The 19,368-nt window shown below is 47.0% G+C and overlaps 1 protein-coding gene across 16 annotated transcripts in view; it reads left to right on the forward strand.

Annotated features, from left to right (window-relative positions):
- The window catches only part of SH3KBP1 (SH3 domain containing kinase binding protein 1), a 339,164-nt gene extending 325,717 nt beyond the window's left edge, over positions 1–13,447 (forward strand). For 13 of the 16 annotated variants that reach the window (XM_072817106.1, XM_072817109.1, XM_072817113.1 and 10 more), the window contains 4 exons: positions 2,363–2,491; positions 6,589–6,860; positions 9,931–9,994; positions 10,975–13,447. In XM_072817106.1, the coding sequence (XP_072673207.1) occupies positions 2,363–2,491; positions 6,589–6,860; positions 9,931–9,994; positions 10,975–11,016 (507 nt within the window). In that variant the 3' untranslated portion in view covers positions 11,017–13,447. The remainder of the gene's footprint in view (positions 1–2,362; positions 2,492–6,588; positions 6,861–9,930; positions 9,995–10,974) is intronic. The other 3 variants (XM_072817103.1, XM_072817105.1, XM_072817107.1) reach the window with 1 other exon arrangement.
- Positions 13,448–19,368: the final 5,921 nt, after the last annotated feature.

A 19,368-nucleotide genomic window follows, 5' to 3' on the forward strand; every position in this document is an offset into this window, starting at 1 on the left:
TTTTCTACTTCCGCCTCATCACTGATCCCCCCCGAAGAGGTCCTCATTTAGAAGAAAAAGAATGCCACTTCCTTTGAACCTCTTCTCTCATTTCTGTTGAGTTTGGGGGTGTGGTTTGAATCATGCTATTTTTCCTCTTTGTATGAAACAAACCTCACTATGTGTTGATACCTTTTTTGGAAGAAAGACTTGACAAAGTGGCTTACTTTTTCACTCTTTATTTAGAGTTCTGTGTCACTACCATCTTTCCTCTCCCTACACCCTCCCCAACATGCCTCTCTCACACACAACCTATTTAATTTCTTCTTAGTCTCTCTAAGTGTTTGATCCTACCTCCCACATCTTCTCTATAAATCCTTCTTCAGTTTTGTTTTTCCTCCAAATTCTTCCCAACTTTTCAAGATCTAGAGGGCCTTGAGGCATCCAGAATTAAATACAGAGAAAGCCAATTTACCATCCCCCACCCCACCCTTGATTCATACATCCCATGCCTGGGGATTTGTGTATATCTGGGGAACCGCATAAAGGCACCTCATCTTCACTTGCTCTTAGCCTACACCTTTGGTCATTCACTCATTCAGCTAATATTTATAGGCATTTATGGCATGCGGACTCAGCTCTGAGCCAGGTGCCAAGGAGTGAGCCGTACCTGGTCCCTGCCCATGGGAAGCTTATGGCACTGTGACTCAAAGTTGGGCATTTTATGTGGAACGATTTCATTCGTAGACCTAAAATAACAGGATACATTTGTGCTTTAAAGAAGTATAATTACTCTCTTCTGTTTGTTCCCACCCATCCCCACATGGCTGTGTCCTTTGAATTTGTATTTGCTCTTCCTCCATTTAGCGCCCATAGGTCTTTCATAGCAAAATGGGATCGTGGATATGGACCTATTCCTAACAGGCCACTCCAGGGAATGACTGGGCAAAGGCACCTGTCAGAATTCCCCAGCCTGGGGCCTCTCATCCTAGTCTGAGCTATTTATGTTTATTGAATTCATAGAGCAAGCTTTGATTGGCAGCTCATGAACTGTAGGTTACACAGGAGGAAGCTGGCTTTTTGAATAAAATCTCAAAGCGAGGGGATACAGGCATTGCAAGGTGGTTAAGCAGTTAAGCTTAGATTAATAAGAAAGCTTAGTTGGAGGTATTATTCTAGGTAATTGGATTTTCAGATAAAACAAAGATTAACAAATAAGACCTTTTAGTTTTAAAACTTTGCTTACAAATCCCTAGATATATTAGTTTTCTGCCTTAGAAAATCGAGTAAACAGAATAAAATAAATATGGTGTGATGTAGGCATTATTTTTCTGTAATGACACCAGTGATGATTCTAAATGGAACATTTTTCCCACCACCAGGGTAGACAGCAGAGAGCTGCGGCTAAATACGAGCTCACCCAAAGAGATCTCTGGAAGATGCTTTGTTTAAAAAAGATCCCTTGCCATGGGAACTCTTATTTTCATTTGCTTTATCCTGAAATAGCGAAATTCTAGCACAGGAGTCATTTATATCCAAGTGAACTCCAGTGAGTTGGTTTACATTCATCCAGCCTTTTGATATTCACAGTGAGGCAGAAAGGGTAGGAGTATTATCCCCATATTTTACCAAAAGATGCTGTCATTCTGTACATATAGCTTAGTGAAAATAGAATCTACAACAGATGTAGATTGTCCATGGCAATGAGGGTGAAGATTTAGCAGTTGGTCCCACAATTAGAGGTGAGCTTGCCCTCTGGCAGGCAGGGGTGTGCCCTGGAGCTGCAGAAATGCTCCTCCCTGGCCTGCAGGCCTGTGACCTCCTGCCCCCTGAATGGTTTCCTCTCAGATAAGTTCTTGCAGGCACTTCACTATGCCTTAGATCTCGTGGTCCTGGAAAATGATCCAAAGGGAATGGAAGAAAGGCAGGTTGGAGGCAGCCTCGTCTTGCCCTGTGTCCCTCCCCACTGGATTGTCAGCCTTGCAAGAGCAGGGACCGTGTTCGGCATGTCATCTAAGTTCAGCACCAAGCTCAGTGCTTAGTACACAGTAGCAAATGTTCACAGAAAGAAGGGAGGCTCCGAAGGATGGAGGGAGCAGGAAGGGCTGGGTGATGCAGGCCTGCACAGGTGACATGACCGACGGGCATCAGTGCAAAGATCTCATGGAAAGATCCCTGCTGTAGGAAATCTTGCTTCCTAATCCCAGTTCTGCCACTATCTTTAGTGCACAGATAATAGCACCCTTTCTGCCTCTCGAGGTTATAATGAGCAAACAAAACAGTAATATCGAGTGCTTTGAAAAGCATACAGCATTATGTTAACAAAAGCTATGTCAGCTAAGGTGTAATTCTGACAAAAGCGTTTTCTTTTGGCTTTATCCAGTCTTCCCTTTCAAGCCCTGATATCTTTGACTCCCCAAGTCCCGAAGAAGATAAAGAGGAACACGTTTCGCTTGCACACAGAGGAGTGGAAGCATCAAAGAAAACTTCAAAGACTGTTACCATATCCCAAGTGAGTGACCAGCCACGGCAAGGGGGTCCTGACAGCACGGACCCCTCCCTGCCTTTATGCGTACGCTCTGACGAGGAGTTACAAACCAAACAAGGATCAACAGATGTTGTAGTCAGGCTGCTATAAAAGAGAGCCCTAGATGGGGTGGCTTAGAGACAACAGAAATTTCTTTCTCACGTTTCTGGAGGCTGGAAGTCTGAGATCAGAGTGTCAGCACGGTCAGGTTCCAGTGAGGGCCCTCGTCAGGGTTGCAGACCACTGACTTCTCATTATAGCCTCATGTGGTGGAGAGAGGGTGAGGGAGCTCTCTGAGGTCTCTTTTCTAAGGGCACTAATTCTGTTCACGCGGGTTGCACCCTTATGACCCGATCGCCTCCCAAAGGCCCCACCTCCTAATACCATCACCACAGCGGGGCAGGATTTCCATGTCTGAACTTGGGGCAGGGTGGGGGGGCACAGACAGTCCAGTGCAACAGAGAATGCAAGGTTTTGTCACCCTTCAGTAATAGTTATTGCTTTAGTCCCCAAATCCCTGAAGCGTGTTTCAAAGTCCCTAAAATTGGACAGTCTCTCTGAGATAGAGGTTTCGTTGTTGATTTTCCAAGTTTTCTCTTGTGGTTTGATCTCTTCTTCATACCATCGGCCACACATAAACGTATACTCTCACACACCAACGTCACTGTCACCACCGTCACCAGAGCAGCTTGAAGAAGGAATGCACCACATACATCAAATGCTGTGCACCCTACCCACACGTCTAGGCTTTTGTGTTCAAAAGTGATGGTGTCACAGATTATGTTGAGGCAGCACACGACTTTGAATAACTAGTGGGGGGGTCCCTTAAAGAAAAGCTGATTTGGGTTCATTTATTACAATAAATTTAGAGTCTAAAAGCATTTCTGTTTCATTGCATGCCCAGGAAATGGTATAGCTATTTTAAATCGCTGGCTTGTGAGAAACAAAGAAGACAGTGGGTAGCAACTGTGTGTGGCTCTTGAAGGACACCCTGTACTAATCCTGTTCACCCTCTGAATGAACAGGACTAGTGTTCTCATGCTAAGGGAACCCAGTCAATTGGAATTATTTTCCATACACATTAGCAACTGCTTTCTGCCTAACAGCAGAAAATTGCAGTCATTTTTTTAAGACACTTGAACCGGGAATTAACACAAAGAAATCACAGGGTGTGTGGGATTTTCCTTCTCGCAGATTTAAGAATTTACACATATGTCTAGATTTTCTTAAAAACCCGGGCTAAAGTAAGCAAAACTGTGATCCTCTAAAACACATCAATGGTAGTTATTCACAAAACTGAAGCATTCTTCCTTTATGAAAGGATTCCATTTACAGAAATTGGGCTTAGCCTCGGTTTCTGATGAGCATAGGTATGCCTACCGCTGCATGCTCTCTGCCTTCCCCGGGGTGTCTCTGGGGTGACACCTGCTGGTGGGCCGTGGCTCTTTGGGTTTCAGATTCTCACAATTCCGTCCCAGTAGTCTTATTTCCTTTCCTGGAAGTTGTCATGTCATGTTGTCTATTACTTCTATAAATTCCACCTGAACTAATCCGGTCAGGGTGTATGGTGGCTGATGCTCTGCGAGGGCTCGCGAAGGTTCTTGTCAGCTGCAGTGGGCTGAGAGAGAGAGTTGCTTGGGAAATGCTGAAGGAAGCGTTGGTTGAAGAGTTGTCTGGAAGTCAGTCTGTGAGGAGGACGTTGGTCGGTTGGAAGAGGCACGGGAGGATGCAAGCTGGGAAGTGGGGAGAAGTATGAGCCCAGGAACAGGCAGGAAGCCGAGAAAATAAAAGAAGCCAAGAATATGATGACAGGAAAGCATGACTGGTCACGCTCAGGCAGCCACAGTCGTGGTATGGGGCTCGAGGGTCCAGCCGGCAGGGCAGAGGATTGAAGCCCAGGCCTGCCCGTTATTAGCAGTGAGACTTGGGGAATTTGCTGACCACGTGCCTAAGCCTCAGTTTCCTGCTTTGTCAGAAGCGTACGCCGGCTGATCCTTGGCATCTAGCCGACGGCCGGCATGCGACCGGAGCTCCATAAATGTCACTCCCTCTTCCCTCTTACTACAACTCCTACAGCAGTAAGCACAGGACAGCAGATCGCCGTGCCTGGCAGCAGAAAGCGCTTTTCCTCAATGGTAACTTGGCAGAGAAAAGGCGGGCAGAGAGGCTGGGAACGATGGCCCATCTGCTTCTGGCTCACTGTGCCCAGTCTCTCCCTCTAGCACAGCCGGAATCCGCACTCTCCTCCTCCCCGTGCCAGCCAGGCCCCTTCTTGGCTCTTGCCCTGGGCACCTGCTGCTGGAGGAGTCCCAGCTGTGTGCCGGGCTCCACCAGCAGCCTCAACTTCCCCGTCGCTCAGCCCCTCAGCTCCCAGCATCCTATCTGCTGCTTGCCCTCCTCCCCACCTGCCCTAGGTCTCGGGATCTCCCCTGCCCCGGGGTGGCCCTGCTCCCCTCTTCCTTCCCGCTCCCTGTGCCCTCCCGGCCTCGGCCGGGCCGCTCCTCCATCAGGCCTCCTCCGCCTCCAGCCTGGCCTGCTGCTGGTCTTTCCCCGAGGATATCATCCAGCTCGGCGTCTCCCATCTTTGAAAGCACACAGAACCCTTGCATGATTGCGCCTCCTCCCGAGGCTTCTCCGTGAACGCTCTCTTGCTCCCATCTTCCATCTTCAGCCAGGGTTTCTGAAAAGAGAGTCCTCAACGTGCAGGCCGCACGCTTCCCCTCCTGTCCAGGTGCTGACCCGCCGTGAGCAGGCCTCGGTCTCCTGTGTTGCACCAAATGGCCCCCAGCCCCTGTTTTCCTCTCAGCACCCTTGACCCACTTATCCAACCCTTCTTTTCCTTCTGGAAACCCCTCAGGTCTTCTGGTCTTGCTTCATCTCCTCGCGCGGTGCTGTCGCGGTCCCCAATGGCTCTCACTTCTCTTCCCACCCCGTCAATTCAGGGAGCCCCCAGGTCCCGCCACGGGCCTCTTCTCCCCAGCTTCGGGGTTATTCACCCCCACGGTGCCACTTCCTCGAGGGATTTCTCTGGCCCAGCTTACATTTTATTCCTTGGCTCTGCCCCCTGGACACATCCCCCTTGGCTCTCCCTCGGGCTCCCGAAACTCAGTGTATCAAACTGTCCTCCGGGCCTTGGGGCTGTTCCTCCTGCCGTGAAAGGTACGACCTCCACGCCTGCTCCCTCCGTCCCCACCCGTGGCCCTGCAGCCTGTCTGGAGCCACATCTGCGGGGTGTCTGCTCCCTGAGGCCAGGCACCCCATCTCTCGTTGGAAGAGCCTGCCTTCGCCACATCTCTCCGAGCTATCCCTGCTCTGTTCCCTTGGCCACCATCTGTCAAAGCCCCACCATTCCTAGCTTTCATTGTAGGAGAACCTCCCAGCAATCCTGTCAGCCTCCAGGCCCTGCTGCAGCCAGAGTCGTCATTAGCTTTGTGCAGGATGCTTTCACCCCATCCCACAAGCCTGCTCTGCCTCCCCAGCCTGAGCCCCCCACCCTGTGCTGTCCTTGCTGCCGAGTGCCTGCTTGCCATGTGTCTCATGCCTTTGCCGAGCCCATTCCCTCCTCCTAGAACCTTTCTTTCTGGTCACCCTTGCTTTTCTGGCCGCCTCCTCATCCTCCTCCAGGATGGGACTGTCAGCAGCACCCTGCCGCCTTCCCTCGGGGACAGTCGGTCCCTTTTGTGTACTTCTGTGGCTCTCTGTGCTTCCCGCCCTGTGTGCAGAACCCCCACGGCTGCAGTGTGTCGGCTAGTCTGTCCTCACCTTCCTGTGTTCTGAGCTCTTGGGAGCTAGGAAAATGCTTTGCTCACTTCAGAGTTTGCAGAGCCTAGCAAGCAGGTGGGCCTCCAGACTTGTACATTCAACCAGCTAGGGACTACCTGTCCAGGTGGGTGGTCACATTTAAAACACACAGGAGGAGGCACTTGAAGCGAGGAGGCCTGTGCCAGGTAGGCCTCTGGGGGCTCATGGGTGAAGGGATGAGTGACAAGTGTGTATCGAGAGGTGAGTACAAGGATGTAGATGGAGGACTTCCTTGAACATGAATCCCTGGCCTGAATCCTCCCTGCCTTCCCTCATCACAGGTGTCCGACAACAAAGCATCCCTGCCACCCAAGCCAGGGACCATGGCTGCAGGTGGTGGTGGCGGGCCAGCCCCTCTGTCCTCGGCAACATCCTCCCCCCTGTCATCCTCTTTGGGAACAGCAGGACACAGAGCCAACTCCCCGTCTCTGTTTGGCTCGGAAGGAAAACCAAAGATGGAGCCTGCGGCCAGCAGCCAGGCGGCCGTGGAGGAGCTAAGGACGCAGGTCCGCGAGCTGAGGAGCATCATTGAGACCATGAAGGACCAGCAGAAGTGAGTGTCTGGGGCCCAAGTTGCTCTCCACTGGGCCAGGGCCTCATTCTGCAAGCCTGGGTCCCCCACCTGCCCAAGTGTGTGGCCCGCTTCCCCAGGGTGGTGGCAGCAGGTATGGGATGGGCTTGAACCTGAGAGGCTTCGTGTCACGCAGCTCCTTGTGTCAACCAGGTCTGCTGCATACAGGGAGGGCACGGGCTGGCCGCCGGGTACACAGCAGTCACTTACCAGGACTAATGCACTCGGCAGGCTGCTAAAAAGAAAGATCTTTAAATCCCCATAAAATACGGTATGCATGTATTTTAATAAGCCCAACAGCCCACCTTTTCCTGTAGCACCAGAAAAATTGCAATTTCTTCAGTTAACTGTCTGATGAAATAATTGGCTTGCATTTAGAATCTTTAAACCCAAGACTTTATATTCAGCAAGATGTTCTCCCCATGAGACTCGGGGCTCTCTCCATGCATGCCTGCACATGCTCTCCACATCCTTGGTCCTCAAGGAGCACTTAGATGAGGAGAAAGACCTGTAAAAAATAAACAGTACACGTAAATATTACCCGGGATACCGTCGTATGCAGTGACAGAAACAGTGAAAGGGTTAGAAGTCGGAAAGTACTTAATCTGAGTAAACTGAGGCTCAGAGTTAAGGGATCAGTTAGCTCTTTCTTGGAGGAATTAGCAGGGGGAAGCGTCTATAGAGGTGTTTCCTGAATGGGATTTTGAAAAACGATGTAGAATCCACCGAGAGCAGAGCAGTGCAGTAGACGCAACAGTACGAGGAGGTTCGTGGGCACAGCCTGGTGGCTGGTGGCTCAGTACAGCCCTGGCGCCTGGCCTCCTGGATGGGGAGGTGCCCAGGGCAGTGGTGGGTGATGGGCCAGAGACCCGCCAGCACACCCTGGGAGCCTGTCTGCAGCTAGCAGAAGCCCTGGCACCTGCCTCCCTGCGCGGAGCTAGAGAGCCCTGGTGTGTTTTGGGGCCACGTACTTTGAGCAGTATTGTTGGGTTAAAAAAAAGCTGATTTCTTCTCTAAAGGACAGCTCAGCACCTTCACTGTACATCAGGAAGATGGAGAGGATAATGTATGCTATTTTTTGGAAATGTACCTTTTCTCTAGAGCACCCTAGGACAAGGGTTATGAGCAACTCACTTGGCGCATTATGGCTCCGTTCAGGTTCTGCTTTACTCCAACTGGGAGGGGCCGTATGAAACTAGGCCCCCTGTTCTCACCCCCTACCTGGACAGTGCCCATCAAATAACTGCAGAATCAGCAGGATGGAGCTAGAGAGGCTCTCGGGGCCAGCCAGGCTGCCTCTCACTCGTCAAAGCCCCCAGCTCCTCTCTGGGTCTGCAGGTTACAGGTTTGGGTATCCACAGGCCCCATCCATGTCCGGATGGCACGTGTCTCCTGCCCAGTGAGCCCATGGCCCCAGTATATCCCAGAGCACTGGGTCTCAGCCTTCTGCAGAGGACCATTATTGGATCAGACTGGCCTGGATCCAGGTCTTCAGCCCTTTGGGCCCTCCGAGGGGTACCTGGAACGGCTGCAATGGCCTGTGCCTGCCTCAGAATGAAGACGCCCTGGTGCTTTGAGGCCTCTCCACCCGGCACTCCTCCCCACTGTGCAGCCAGGGCATAGATGCCCACGATTGCCCTTCCCCAGCCCATGTCTTCTTGAATCGACATGTCAGAGAGGTCCTGTCCCATGCCTGCCTCTCACAGCTGCCACGCCCGTGACCACGGGGTCCCTAAAACCTCTGGCCCAAGCTCTAAGCGTCCCCTCCCTCTCAGCCTTCAGCAGAAGTCCCTCTTGACTCCCCTCCTCCACACACAAGCTGCTTCTCACCTCCCTGCTCCTGCCCTAGCTCTTCCCCAGCAATCCCCCATCTTCCTTCCTCCTCGTGGGCTCCAGGCCCTTTTTTCACCAGTTCAAGACTTAGTGACTTTCTTTGCACTGGCTTCCCCAACTACGTCTTCCAATCTGTAGGACTCAAGGCTCTGCCTGCCATAGTCTTCCCTGAGTCATGCTTTCTGCTGAGGATCTCAGCTACTTGTTTCCTAAGCTCTAAGTAGTGCCTAGCTGAGATAGAGGTGCCTAGCATGGGCTTCAGTAAATACAGTAACGAATCACAACCGGTTAATGTCCAAGACCCCGGTGTGTTGACAGCAGGGTCAGGACACTAACCCACGTGCAGGGACCGTCACGGTGCTCATCTGAAGTGAGCAAATGTAGTATAACTTAGGCCATATTTATTATACTGTCTCTGCAGTCCTTGTGTTTTGATTTTCCAGTCCAGTTTGTAAAAATGTACATGGAAAATGGAACATCTGCTACCCTAAAATGGAGTACATTTCTCTGATCAGAGTGGCAATGGTAGCAGCATCCTAAGTAGAGAGTCCTGAGTTTGCAAGATGATTCATTTCGTTCCACTTCATTATTTAATGTTATAAAGGGCATTAGTTTGCATGTCCTAACTCATGTCTACCATCTCTGTGACATGATTACTGTATAGTTCAGCTATTTTAACTCCAAGATTTCAGGTATTACTATTTGTGAGATTTTGTGCGAATCTGTGAAAGCATAGCAGTAACCTTTTATTAATTTAAAACTGTGAAAGTGAAACATACATGGGGTGACAAAAATGTCTGCAGTGAGAATTATTATGTAAAAACATTTAAAGACCAGCGATCCTATAACAAAGGGCCAGCGAGAGGGAAGGCAACAGAATCTGAGCCTGGATACCTAGAATCTAGCCATCGGGCAAGTCAGGCCACTTCTCTGGACTCACCTTCCCCATCCTCTTTTAGGAGAAGCTTGGACCAATGGATTTCAAGGTCATTTCAGACCTTCTGTTTGATGGCCACAGATTGGGGGAGCCCAGAAATAATAGCAAGCCTCTCTGTCTGCAGTAAATGTCAAGCAATAACAATGCAAAGAAAGAACATAATGTTTTGTCCACATGTTTGTTGTAAAAGGCTCAGATGGATTTTGTGGTGATGAGAGGCTTCTTATCCCTTATTGGCGAAGTCCGGGCTTCTGTTTAATTTCATGGCCATTTGCTTTTCAGACGAGAGATTAAGCAGTTACTGTCAGAGTTGGATGAAGAGAAGAAAATCCGGCTTCGGTTGCAGGTGGGTCCCTCAGGGTCCTGCTGCCTCGTGAGAGGCTCAGTCAGGGGTGGGGACCGCCTCATGGCTTCATTTTGAAAGTAGATGATGGTTACTTCTCTGCAGATTCAGATGTGCTTCCCCTGGCAATTTTCTTAGAACTGTGTAGGCTCACTTCGCATCCTCTGCTGCGGTCCAGGAGGTCTTCGGAAAGGGAGCCAAGAGTGAATGTGACCCCAGTTGGGGTTCTCATTTGGAATTTATCTGAAACGTCTCCTCTCTGAAAAGTTCCCTCCGATTTCTAAAGGCCTCATTATAGTAACTGCCAGAGGGCATGGTGCTGGGGGTCTTCATTGCCAGCTGGCTTCTGTCATTGGAACTCCAAGGACCACAGCTGTCCACACTCAGCACTTGCTTTTCATCTCTTCTCCCCGAGGGCTGTGTCAGTCCTGCCAGGGCATCAGAGCCCTGTCCCCCTCCATCCCCTGAACCAACTCAGCCATTACCAAATGGCAGAGAACATGTGGGAGTTGCAAAAGGCCAAAGGCAGACTTTGAGCTTTCATCCAGTTGGTGTCCTTGGTGGTACCTGGGACCCATGCTTCCCATCACTTTGGGGGGCACTGAGAGACACCCCCTTGGGCCCGACCAGACACCACTGCCTTCCAACACCGCTAGGTGGTCCAGCCCATCGGGACAGCCCACTCTGCCCCCTGACCGGGACACTGGAACTCTTGCTGCTTTTGACAAATTTTGGCTACGGGTAGCCTGAGAAGGCACATCCCCACCATTTCCTAGCGCCGCGTGTCTGTGTGCCTGTGCTTTAGGTTTCTGTCACTCTGGCCTCGTTGTCCGCTCGTCATTCAGATGTCACTTCACCCATTCCACCTTGAAGAGTGTCAGGTTGATTATCATCTTTCATTCGACCAAGTTGATTATCTTTCAGCTTCTCTCAAAGCAGTGAATTCATTATGATTTTGTCCGGCTCTTGTTTTTCCTTTATAGATGGAAGTTAATGACATAAAGAAAACTCTTCAATCAAAATGAATACTTGATCAATGAAATGTCACATTATTCATCCTGAGTCCAAGACTCAAATTTTCCGCCCCAGCCAAAATAACCTTGTGCCAAAAGATTAAAGGTTTGCCTCCACACGTCCCTGTTTGAAAGATTAGCACAGAAGTCTTGATAGCACAACACAAATTCCATCCAAGAGGAGACTCTTCCCCCGGTATAATCCTGGGCACAGCACTGGTTGTGACTTAGAGCGAATTGTGCTAAAGGCTTTTTTACTGAGATCTCACGCGAAACGAAAACTCAGGCAGTTTAGTCCATAGTGGTACTATTTTGATGATATTTTCCATTAATAAAATGTAATTTCCGATTATTCGTTTACAAGCTTTATAATTTTATGATTTTTTTAATCGTGTTTTGTCACAGAGTCCCCCAGTGTCTGTATCACACATAGTCCAGAGCGAGCGTCCCATTCTTTTGCTTCAGGCAGAAAACTGCCTCGCTTTGTGTCCCCCCTAGGATTCTATTACATATGCAATTTTAGGTCCGACCCATCTCTTCCCCTGCCAGCTGACCCCGCCACCCTAAGATAAATTTTAGCTTATATATGATGGTATATTTACAAGAGAGAGAAAGAGAAAACCTGGTATTTGCAATGACCTGTGCCTTCTTTTTACCACCCTCTTGATTGGAGCTTTTGTGATGCAGCTACCATGATTCAAAGGAAAAACAAACAAACAAAAAACAAAACACCTTTTTTTAAAAGCGACTTCTCAGAGTCCACTAGAGGCCACTGTCTTCGAAGCTTCTGTCACCTAGCCAAAGGTCCCAGGAGGAGACAGCTGTGAAGCTGGGCGTGCTCTGTGGTACCAGCTATTACGTCGAAGTCCTCCTAGTTGTAGGTTGTTCATGGAACTAGAAGTGTCACCCTTGCTTGATTTTTCATCAGCCAAGTTAAACCCCTGCTTCCTGTCCTTTGCACCTTTTGCGTGAACAGAATATGCATTATGAAAGCAAAAATAAATAAACGTAAAATGCAATGAAAACAAGGGGGGGAAGTTGTGTTATTTTCTGCCCTGGGTTGCCCGTGTGTGCTGGTGTTCAGACTGTACCCACATAATGGCATTTGCCTTGTTCTCCTGTAACCCCCCTCCTCAGGTCCGAGAGAATGGGGGGACGCTGTTGTTGAAGTGTAGCCATTGGATCTTTCTTGCATTTATGGAATTGCTTTCTCCGTCCCAAGGAAACCAGTGTTTGCCTGTCCGCTCTATCTCTGTAGCAAATGAACAGCTCAGCCTTAGACTATGTAACTGTTTCCTCATCCTTAGCTGAAAATAAGGGGGTGTACTGTATTGCAAGATTGTTTGGGGACTGGGGGGTGGGGGGTGGTCCCTTCAGGACCCCTGAAGGTGTTTTATGTGTTTCTCCAAAGCTGCTTTGTCTATTTCCTGAGTTTTAGAGTGAAAGTACTAAATATTAATGGATTTGCACAACCGCAATGAAGGAGAATGGATAACATGGAAGGAGTGATGCAAAAAAGAAATCACCACATGTTATTGGTTATCCAAAGTATTACAAACAAATGTCTCTTCCTTCCTCTCTCCCTTCCCCGCCTTCCTCTTGCCTCCACGCTCATCCTCGCTGCTTGAGGCTACTACTTCCCCCCGAGTACTGTCCTTACAGAGCCCGACACCCTGTCTTCCAGGATGGGGGCATGATGACAGGAAGGGAGACCATAAAGAAAGAAACCCCCCGCCCTGCATCCCCATGTCTGGACAGATCGCCTTTTCATCAGCCTTGCTCACAGGGTGCTTGGGGCCGGGAGCACCAAGTTTCCGAGGGCAGCGTAAGACATTCCTGAACCCCTTCACTCTTCTAAGCATTTCTACGTTAAACTTAAAGCCTTGAGAGATTTCCCACCGCCTAGTGTAAGAATGAGGATTGAATTCTTTGACATTTGGATTTCTCATTTACTCATCGTGAAGATCCCTAACGCTCTAGTTTTATATGATGTGTATACAGAGTAGGATTGTTATAATGAAATTGAGAGGTTGAGCGCCCTCGTGGGGCACTAGCAACCTGGAATGTAGAGGGCTATCATCTTCCCCTTGTAGAAGCCACGGGCTTTCTTTGTATGAGGAGAGGGCAAAGTGATTCTAGAAGGAGGAGTTGGCCTAACTAGCTTCCTTACTGCCCCTTGGGCTAACCAGCCAGAGGATTCTACATTATGGAACTGCTGAGCCACTGTCCGAACAGCCACCACCTTGACTCTACAAAATGGACCCGTCAAGAATATTGAGAAGCTTGGAAAGATCACTTGAAAAAATTCTTTTGCATTCAGCATGGACTCGACCAGCATCTATGGAGATTATTTTTTTGCTTCATTTTCTAAAATTGTATTTAGAAAAGTCTTAAGTATTGTGCTTTGTAAAGAAGATGATTAAAATGAAATTTTGTGAAAATATTTTTGTTCAAAGTTGTCATGGTCCAAGAGGAATGATTTCTTGGAATTCAAACCATTTTTCTCCATTTTACACAATTTGATTACTCTTCTAGAAATGTCTTTGGAAGACATGGAATATAGTACCCCTCACCCCACTTATCTTTCCCAAGTGAACAGAAATAACCCATTAAAATCCATGGCTGTGAATTCCATTTTTACATTGTTGGATTTTACATTCATATTTCGGCAGAAAATTCTAGTTAGGTCTACATTGTTTTTTAGTGTAAAAATCATTAAATTATCATTATTCAAATAATTGTGTAAGGCCACTTTTATTCATCCACAGCCCTCTAGACAGCATACTTAAGTACCTGATTTGTTTTCTTCCATAAAGACAGCCTGTGTCTATCATCACATGTGTGTCTTTGGTTACTATTGGTGGAGTTTTATTTCCTTTCATAACCAGCTCCTTGATGGGAAAACCACAGGGTGTGTAATTTATTGCTCACAGTTGCCACAGTCTGTATTAAAAATAATCCCCAGGTCCCACAAAGCCCTTTGTATCCTAACCTGAGGTCACCAGGGTCTCTGTTCTGTATCAGATTAGGTTTTAGTTCTCTAGCTATTTTCACACAAATTAATGTCAAGATATTTTAGACCAAGAGGGGCTGGTGAAAAGCTTTTCTTTTTGGTTCGATACAAATGAGACGTGTAACAAAGCATCACGTGCGTGGGTGCTAGGCGTTCGGCACAGCTGATTGCAGTGTCCAACAGAGCAAAGGCTTGGAGCTTACGACCGAAGCCTGGGGAAGAAGATGCCATTCCCCAAATTAGGTGTAATGAGGGAACACAGTGGCCAAGGCAGAGGAACTCTTTCCTGATCGGAAATAAATGTTTGTTGGTAGTGTAAGGACAGAGCGGGGGCTTCATGTCTCTTAAGGTGATAGGCAGTTGCTGTCATTCCTAGTTCTATCCCTAGTCACTGAGGCTTGATTCCCAACACATGGAGCAGAAGGCAGCCCCTGAAGCCAACAGGAGTCCATGAAGTAGCTGCACATCCCAGAGAGGTGGTTTTATTTCATGTGTTTTTAATCAGTCCCAAACTGGAGTGGCTGTGGGGGCAGCCTTTCCTAGAAATGACATTGTGCGGTCATCATGTTTGTGAATACAGAGTTCACGGTAAAATAGGCTATTCCTTTTTTCTTGTTAGAGCAATAAGTGATAAAGTATTTCTTTTGGGGGGGGGCACTGGGGTGGCTCAGCGGTTGAGCGTCTGCCTTTGGCTCAGGGCATGGTCCCGGTCCCGGGATCGAGTCCCACATCGGGCTCCCCACAGGGAGCCTGTTTCTCCCTCTGCCTGTGTCTCTACCACTCTCTCTGTGTCTCTCATGAATAAATAAAATTAAAAAACTTTTTAAATATTTCTTTTTTTAAAAAAATATTTTATTTATTTGAGAGAGAGAGCATGCACAAGCGGAGGAGGGAGAAGCAGACTCCCTGCAGAGGAGGGAGTCTGATGCAGGGCTCATTCCTAGGACCCCGAGATCATGACCTGAGCCAAAAGCAGACACTTAACCAACTGAACCACCCAGGCACCCACAGCACTGTCATTTAAATTGTGAATGCTTCCCTTCCCTCTCACCCCTATAGAATGTTACTAGTTCTCCAGGAAACTAAGATTTGTTGTCAAGCTTTGAGTTCTTTGACGGGAAAGTGCCCTGGAAATGCAAAACTTAATTATAGTTTCTATTAACTTAAAAAAAAATTTTAGAGGGGTTCACACACCAACTTTAAAAATAAGCAAGTGATAAGGCCATCCTGAAGCCAAACAGAAAAACTAGGAAAAAATCAGTAACATTTCCATGGTTATTCCCCAAAAGAAAAACAGATGTCTTAAGAGAAATGGAGTGGATTCTCTTAAAGCTTCATGATTCTTTCTTAGCTGCAGCTCAATCTCAGTGATGTGAGAACTTGGCTGGGGCAAGCTGAACATGTATCAAGTCCTTACGTTGTGCTGGGCACCAGGATATGTGCTGAAGGCAACGTGGCCTCTGTGCTCATGGAGCTCAAATTGAAGGAATAAGCAGATAGGCAGGCAAGTTTTCCACAGTACAAGAACATGACCACAGAAGTCCAGGGACTTTGGAACTGCAGAGGAGAGGTGCCCAAAGGAGCCTTGAGTATGGGGAGACCAGAGGAAGAGGGGTATTTTTGGTTAAGTCCAATTTTAAAAAATTTTTAATAGATTTATTTATTCTTTTAGAGAGAGAAAGCACGAGCAGGAGGGACAGAGGGGGAGGGAGACAATCTCAAGCAGACTCCATGCTGAGCACGGAGCCCGATGTGGGGCTCAATCTTATGACCTTGAGATCATGACCTGAGCCGAAACTAAGAGTCAGAGGCTTAACCACCTGTACCATCCAGGCACTCCTAAATCCAACTTTTTTAGGTTATAAAGCTGTGATGAACATCTTTGGGCATAAATCTATGCCCACATTTCTGATTTATCCTTATTAAGACAATTCCTAGAAGTGGAATGTGACTATGAATTGCCTAAGATTTTAGCAAGAAAAATTTTTGCACAAGCAACAAAATAAAAAATGAACAAGTGGGACTATATCAAACTAAAAAGTATCGGCACAGCAAAAGAAACCATCAACAAAGTGAAATGACAACCTATGGAATAGGAAAAAAAAATATTTGCAAACCACACATCTGATAAGGGGTTAATATCAAAAACATAAAGAATTCATTCACCTCAGTAGCAGAAAAAAACCAAATAACCCAACTTGAAAATAGGCAAAAGACCTGAACAGACATTTCTCCAAAGACAATATACAAAAGGCCAACAGGTACATGAAAAGATGCTCAACATCAGTAGTTATTAGGGAAATACAAACCAGAGCCACAATGAGATATCACCTCCCACCTGTTAGAATGGTCATCATCAAAAAGACAAGAGAGAAATGCTGGTGAGAATGTGGAGAAAAGGGAACCCTTGTACACTGTTGCTGGAATTGTAAATTGGTACAGGCACTATGTAAAACAGCTTGGAAGAGCCCCAAAAGATTAAAAGCAAAACTACCAGATTATCCAGCAATTCCACTTCCGGAAATATATCCAAAGGTAATGAAAACACCAACTCAAAAAATATCTGTACTCCCATGTTCATTAATTTGCGGTTAGCAGAGGTAGAGAGCAGATTTGGAGAAAGGTGGTCAAAAGGTACAAAATTCCAAATATAAGATAAATAAGTACTGGGGATATATAGCTAACACTGCTGTATGATATATAGGAAAGAAAATTTTTTTTTAAAGATTTTATCTTTTTGACATGGCACAAGCAGGGGGAGCAGCAGAGGGAGAGGGAGAAAGAAGCAGGCTCTCCACTGAGCAGGGAGCCCGATGCAGGGCTCGATCCCAGGATCCTGGGATCATGACCTGAGCCAAAAGCAGATGCTTAATCAGCTGAGCACCCAGGCGCCCCAAGGAAAGTTTTTAAGAGAGCAAATCCTAAAAGTTCTTATCCCAAGGAGACATTTTTTCCTTTTATTCTTCTTTCTTTTTATTGTATCTATATGAGAAGATGGATGTTGGGGCCCCTGGGTGGCTTAGCGGTTGAGCATCTGCCTTCGGCTCAGGGCATGATCCCAGGGTCCGAGTCCCGCACTGGGCTACCTGCATGGAGCCTGCTCCTCCCCCTACCTATGTCTCTGCCTCTCTGTGTCTCCCATGAATAAATAAATAAAATCTTTTTTAAAAAAAGAGAAGATGGATGTTAGCTGAACCCGGAATGGTAATCGTTTCATGGTATATATAAATCAAATCCTCATGGTGTATGCCTTAAACTTATACAGTGATATATGCCAGTTATTTCTCAATAGAACTAGAAAAAATATTCAGCCATATGGAGAAATCCCAGGGAAGGAAAACAACATAATGAAAGTATTTGTTTCATTAAGGTGGTGAAATTGTGAGCTATAAAATGATTTTCTTCTAATATTGCTATTATTCGATAACTAAAGATAATTATAAAAATTTTTTAAAGAATATCTCTCACCTGATTATAAACACAGTTGAATGAACATTAGTATACAAAGGTAACTGACCACCCAGCTCCCCTTGAAGTTGTATTTGCCTAAATCTCTGTGCGTGTCAGGCTTGAATCTCTTCTTTCTGGCTAGTCACTGCTCAGATGTCACCTAATCAGAGAGGCTGTCCCTAACCCACTAAACAAAAGAGCACCTTTAGCCTCGATCCTCCCGCAGACCCCATATACTGATACCCTGCTTAATACACACGTGCACACGCACACATGTGGACACACACATCTGTGTTCTGTCTTCCCTCCCTAGAATGAAACCAACCAAAGGCAGTGACTTCATTTTCTTCACTGCTATATCCCCAGTACCTAAAAAAATATACCTGAGTCCGTAGTAAGCATTTGATAGTATTTGTTGACTGAATAGATGAATTGGTAATTGTGACTGATGCCAAAAGCAATTGATTCTATGAATTTGAGCAGCCCAGTTTTACCTTTACAAAAACTCTATGTGCAAAAATGTAGCATTAGGGAAGATTCATGACAAAACAGTTACGAAGAACGCCTTCTGAGGCACTTTACTTGTATGTGAGTCTCAACACCCAAAGCCCAAGAAGAATGCTTATGTTACTATGAATCTTAAAACAAGTTCACATGATCTGCACACTATTGTCTCAAACTGTCATCCACTATTAAAAAACCATGGCTACCCCTGTTTTAAGATATAAAGCATTCTTTTTTAATAAGATTCGCTCTGGGGGCACCTGGGTGGCTCAGTCAGTTAAGCATCTGCCTTTGGCTTACATCATGATCCCGGGGTCCCTCTCCCTCTGCCCCTCCCCTCCGCTCATTCTCTCTCTCTCTCTCTCTCTCTCTCTCTCTCTCCCTCCCCCCCTCTCCCTCTCCTTCCCTCCCTACCTCTCTCAAATAAATAAAGTCTTTTTAAAACTTAAGATTTACTCTGGAGAAAGAATGAATTCAAAGGTGAGCATATTCCTGACACTTTACTTTTGACACTTCTCAGAGGTCACTTGAGAACCGAATTGCTGCCCCTCAGGGCTGGCAATCTGCCCTCAAAGTGATGAATAAGGAGGACATGTAGATAAACCCTGGGCCTCCAAGATGTGCTATGGAGTTCTTAGAGATGATCCCTGGAAGGCAGTAGTAGCAACACCGACCAGGAACCTGGTAGAAATGAAAATCTGGGGGCCCTGCCCCAGGCCTACTGAATCAAACTCTGGAGAGGGACCCAGGAATCTGTGTTTTAACAAGTCCTCCTGGGGATTCTGATGCACACTCAAGCTTGAGGGCCACTGTCATGGCAGGGGGGATCGTCTTATTCTCCGTGAGTTATGTGTAGGATAATCCATAGTAATCTTCTCCAGAGATCTCTATTAGATTGTGGCTACATCACAACAAGGTGCACTATCCAGAAACTATGCAATAGTGTATTACATTGAACCATATGAAGTTGACATTCTTGTACGTCAAATATTATTGAATAGGGCTTCCAGCTTCAGCACAGAGATCAGAGAGCTATAAGGTGTCCTTCCCATGTTTACAATAAGAAAAAATCTGGACAGACTGGAAATTAGAAGAGAATTGAGTTTGCAAGCAAATGACTATTTCAAAATCTGTAGAGAGATAGGCATTTTCTGTGAGACATGGAACTTGACATTTGCTTACCAGGGACTAAAGCTACCAGATACCATATAGGTGGAAAGGAAGATCAAGATAGAAAACTGAAAACAAATAGCTTTTCCTCCAGGAACCCTAAGTGGCCCTTACATGGAGGATTGGGGAAATCCAGAGAAGATTCATGGTGCAGGCTGGAGGTGCTGGCTCAGGAGCCACTGAGAAATCCGCACAGACCTTTCTCACTTAAGGAACAAAAGGCTTAT

This window comes from Canis lupus, chromosome X (assembly GCF_048164855.1).
Source record: "Canis lupus baileyi chromosome X, mCanLup2.hap1, whole genome shotgun sequence".
Classification (NCBI taxonomy): Eukaryota; Metazoa; Chordata; class Mammalia; order Carnivora; family Canidae; genus Canis; species Canis lupus.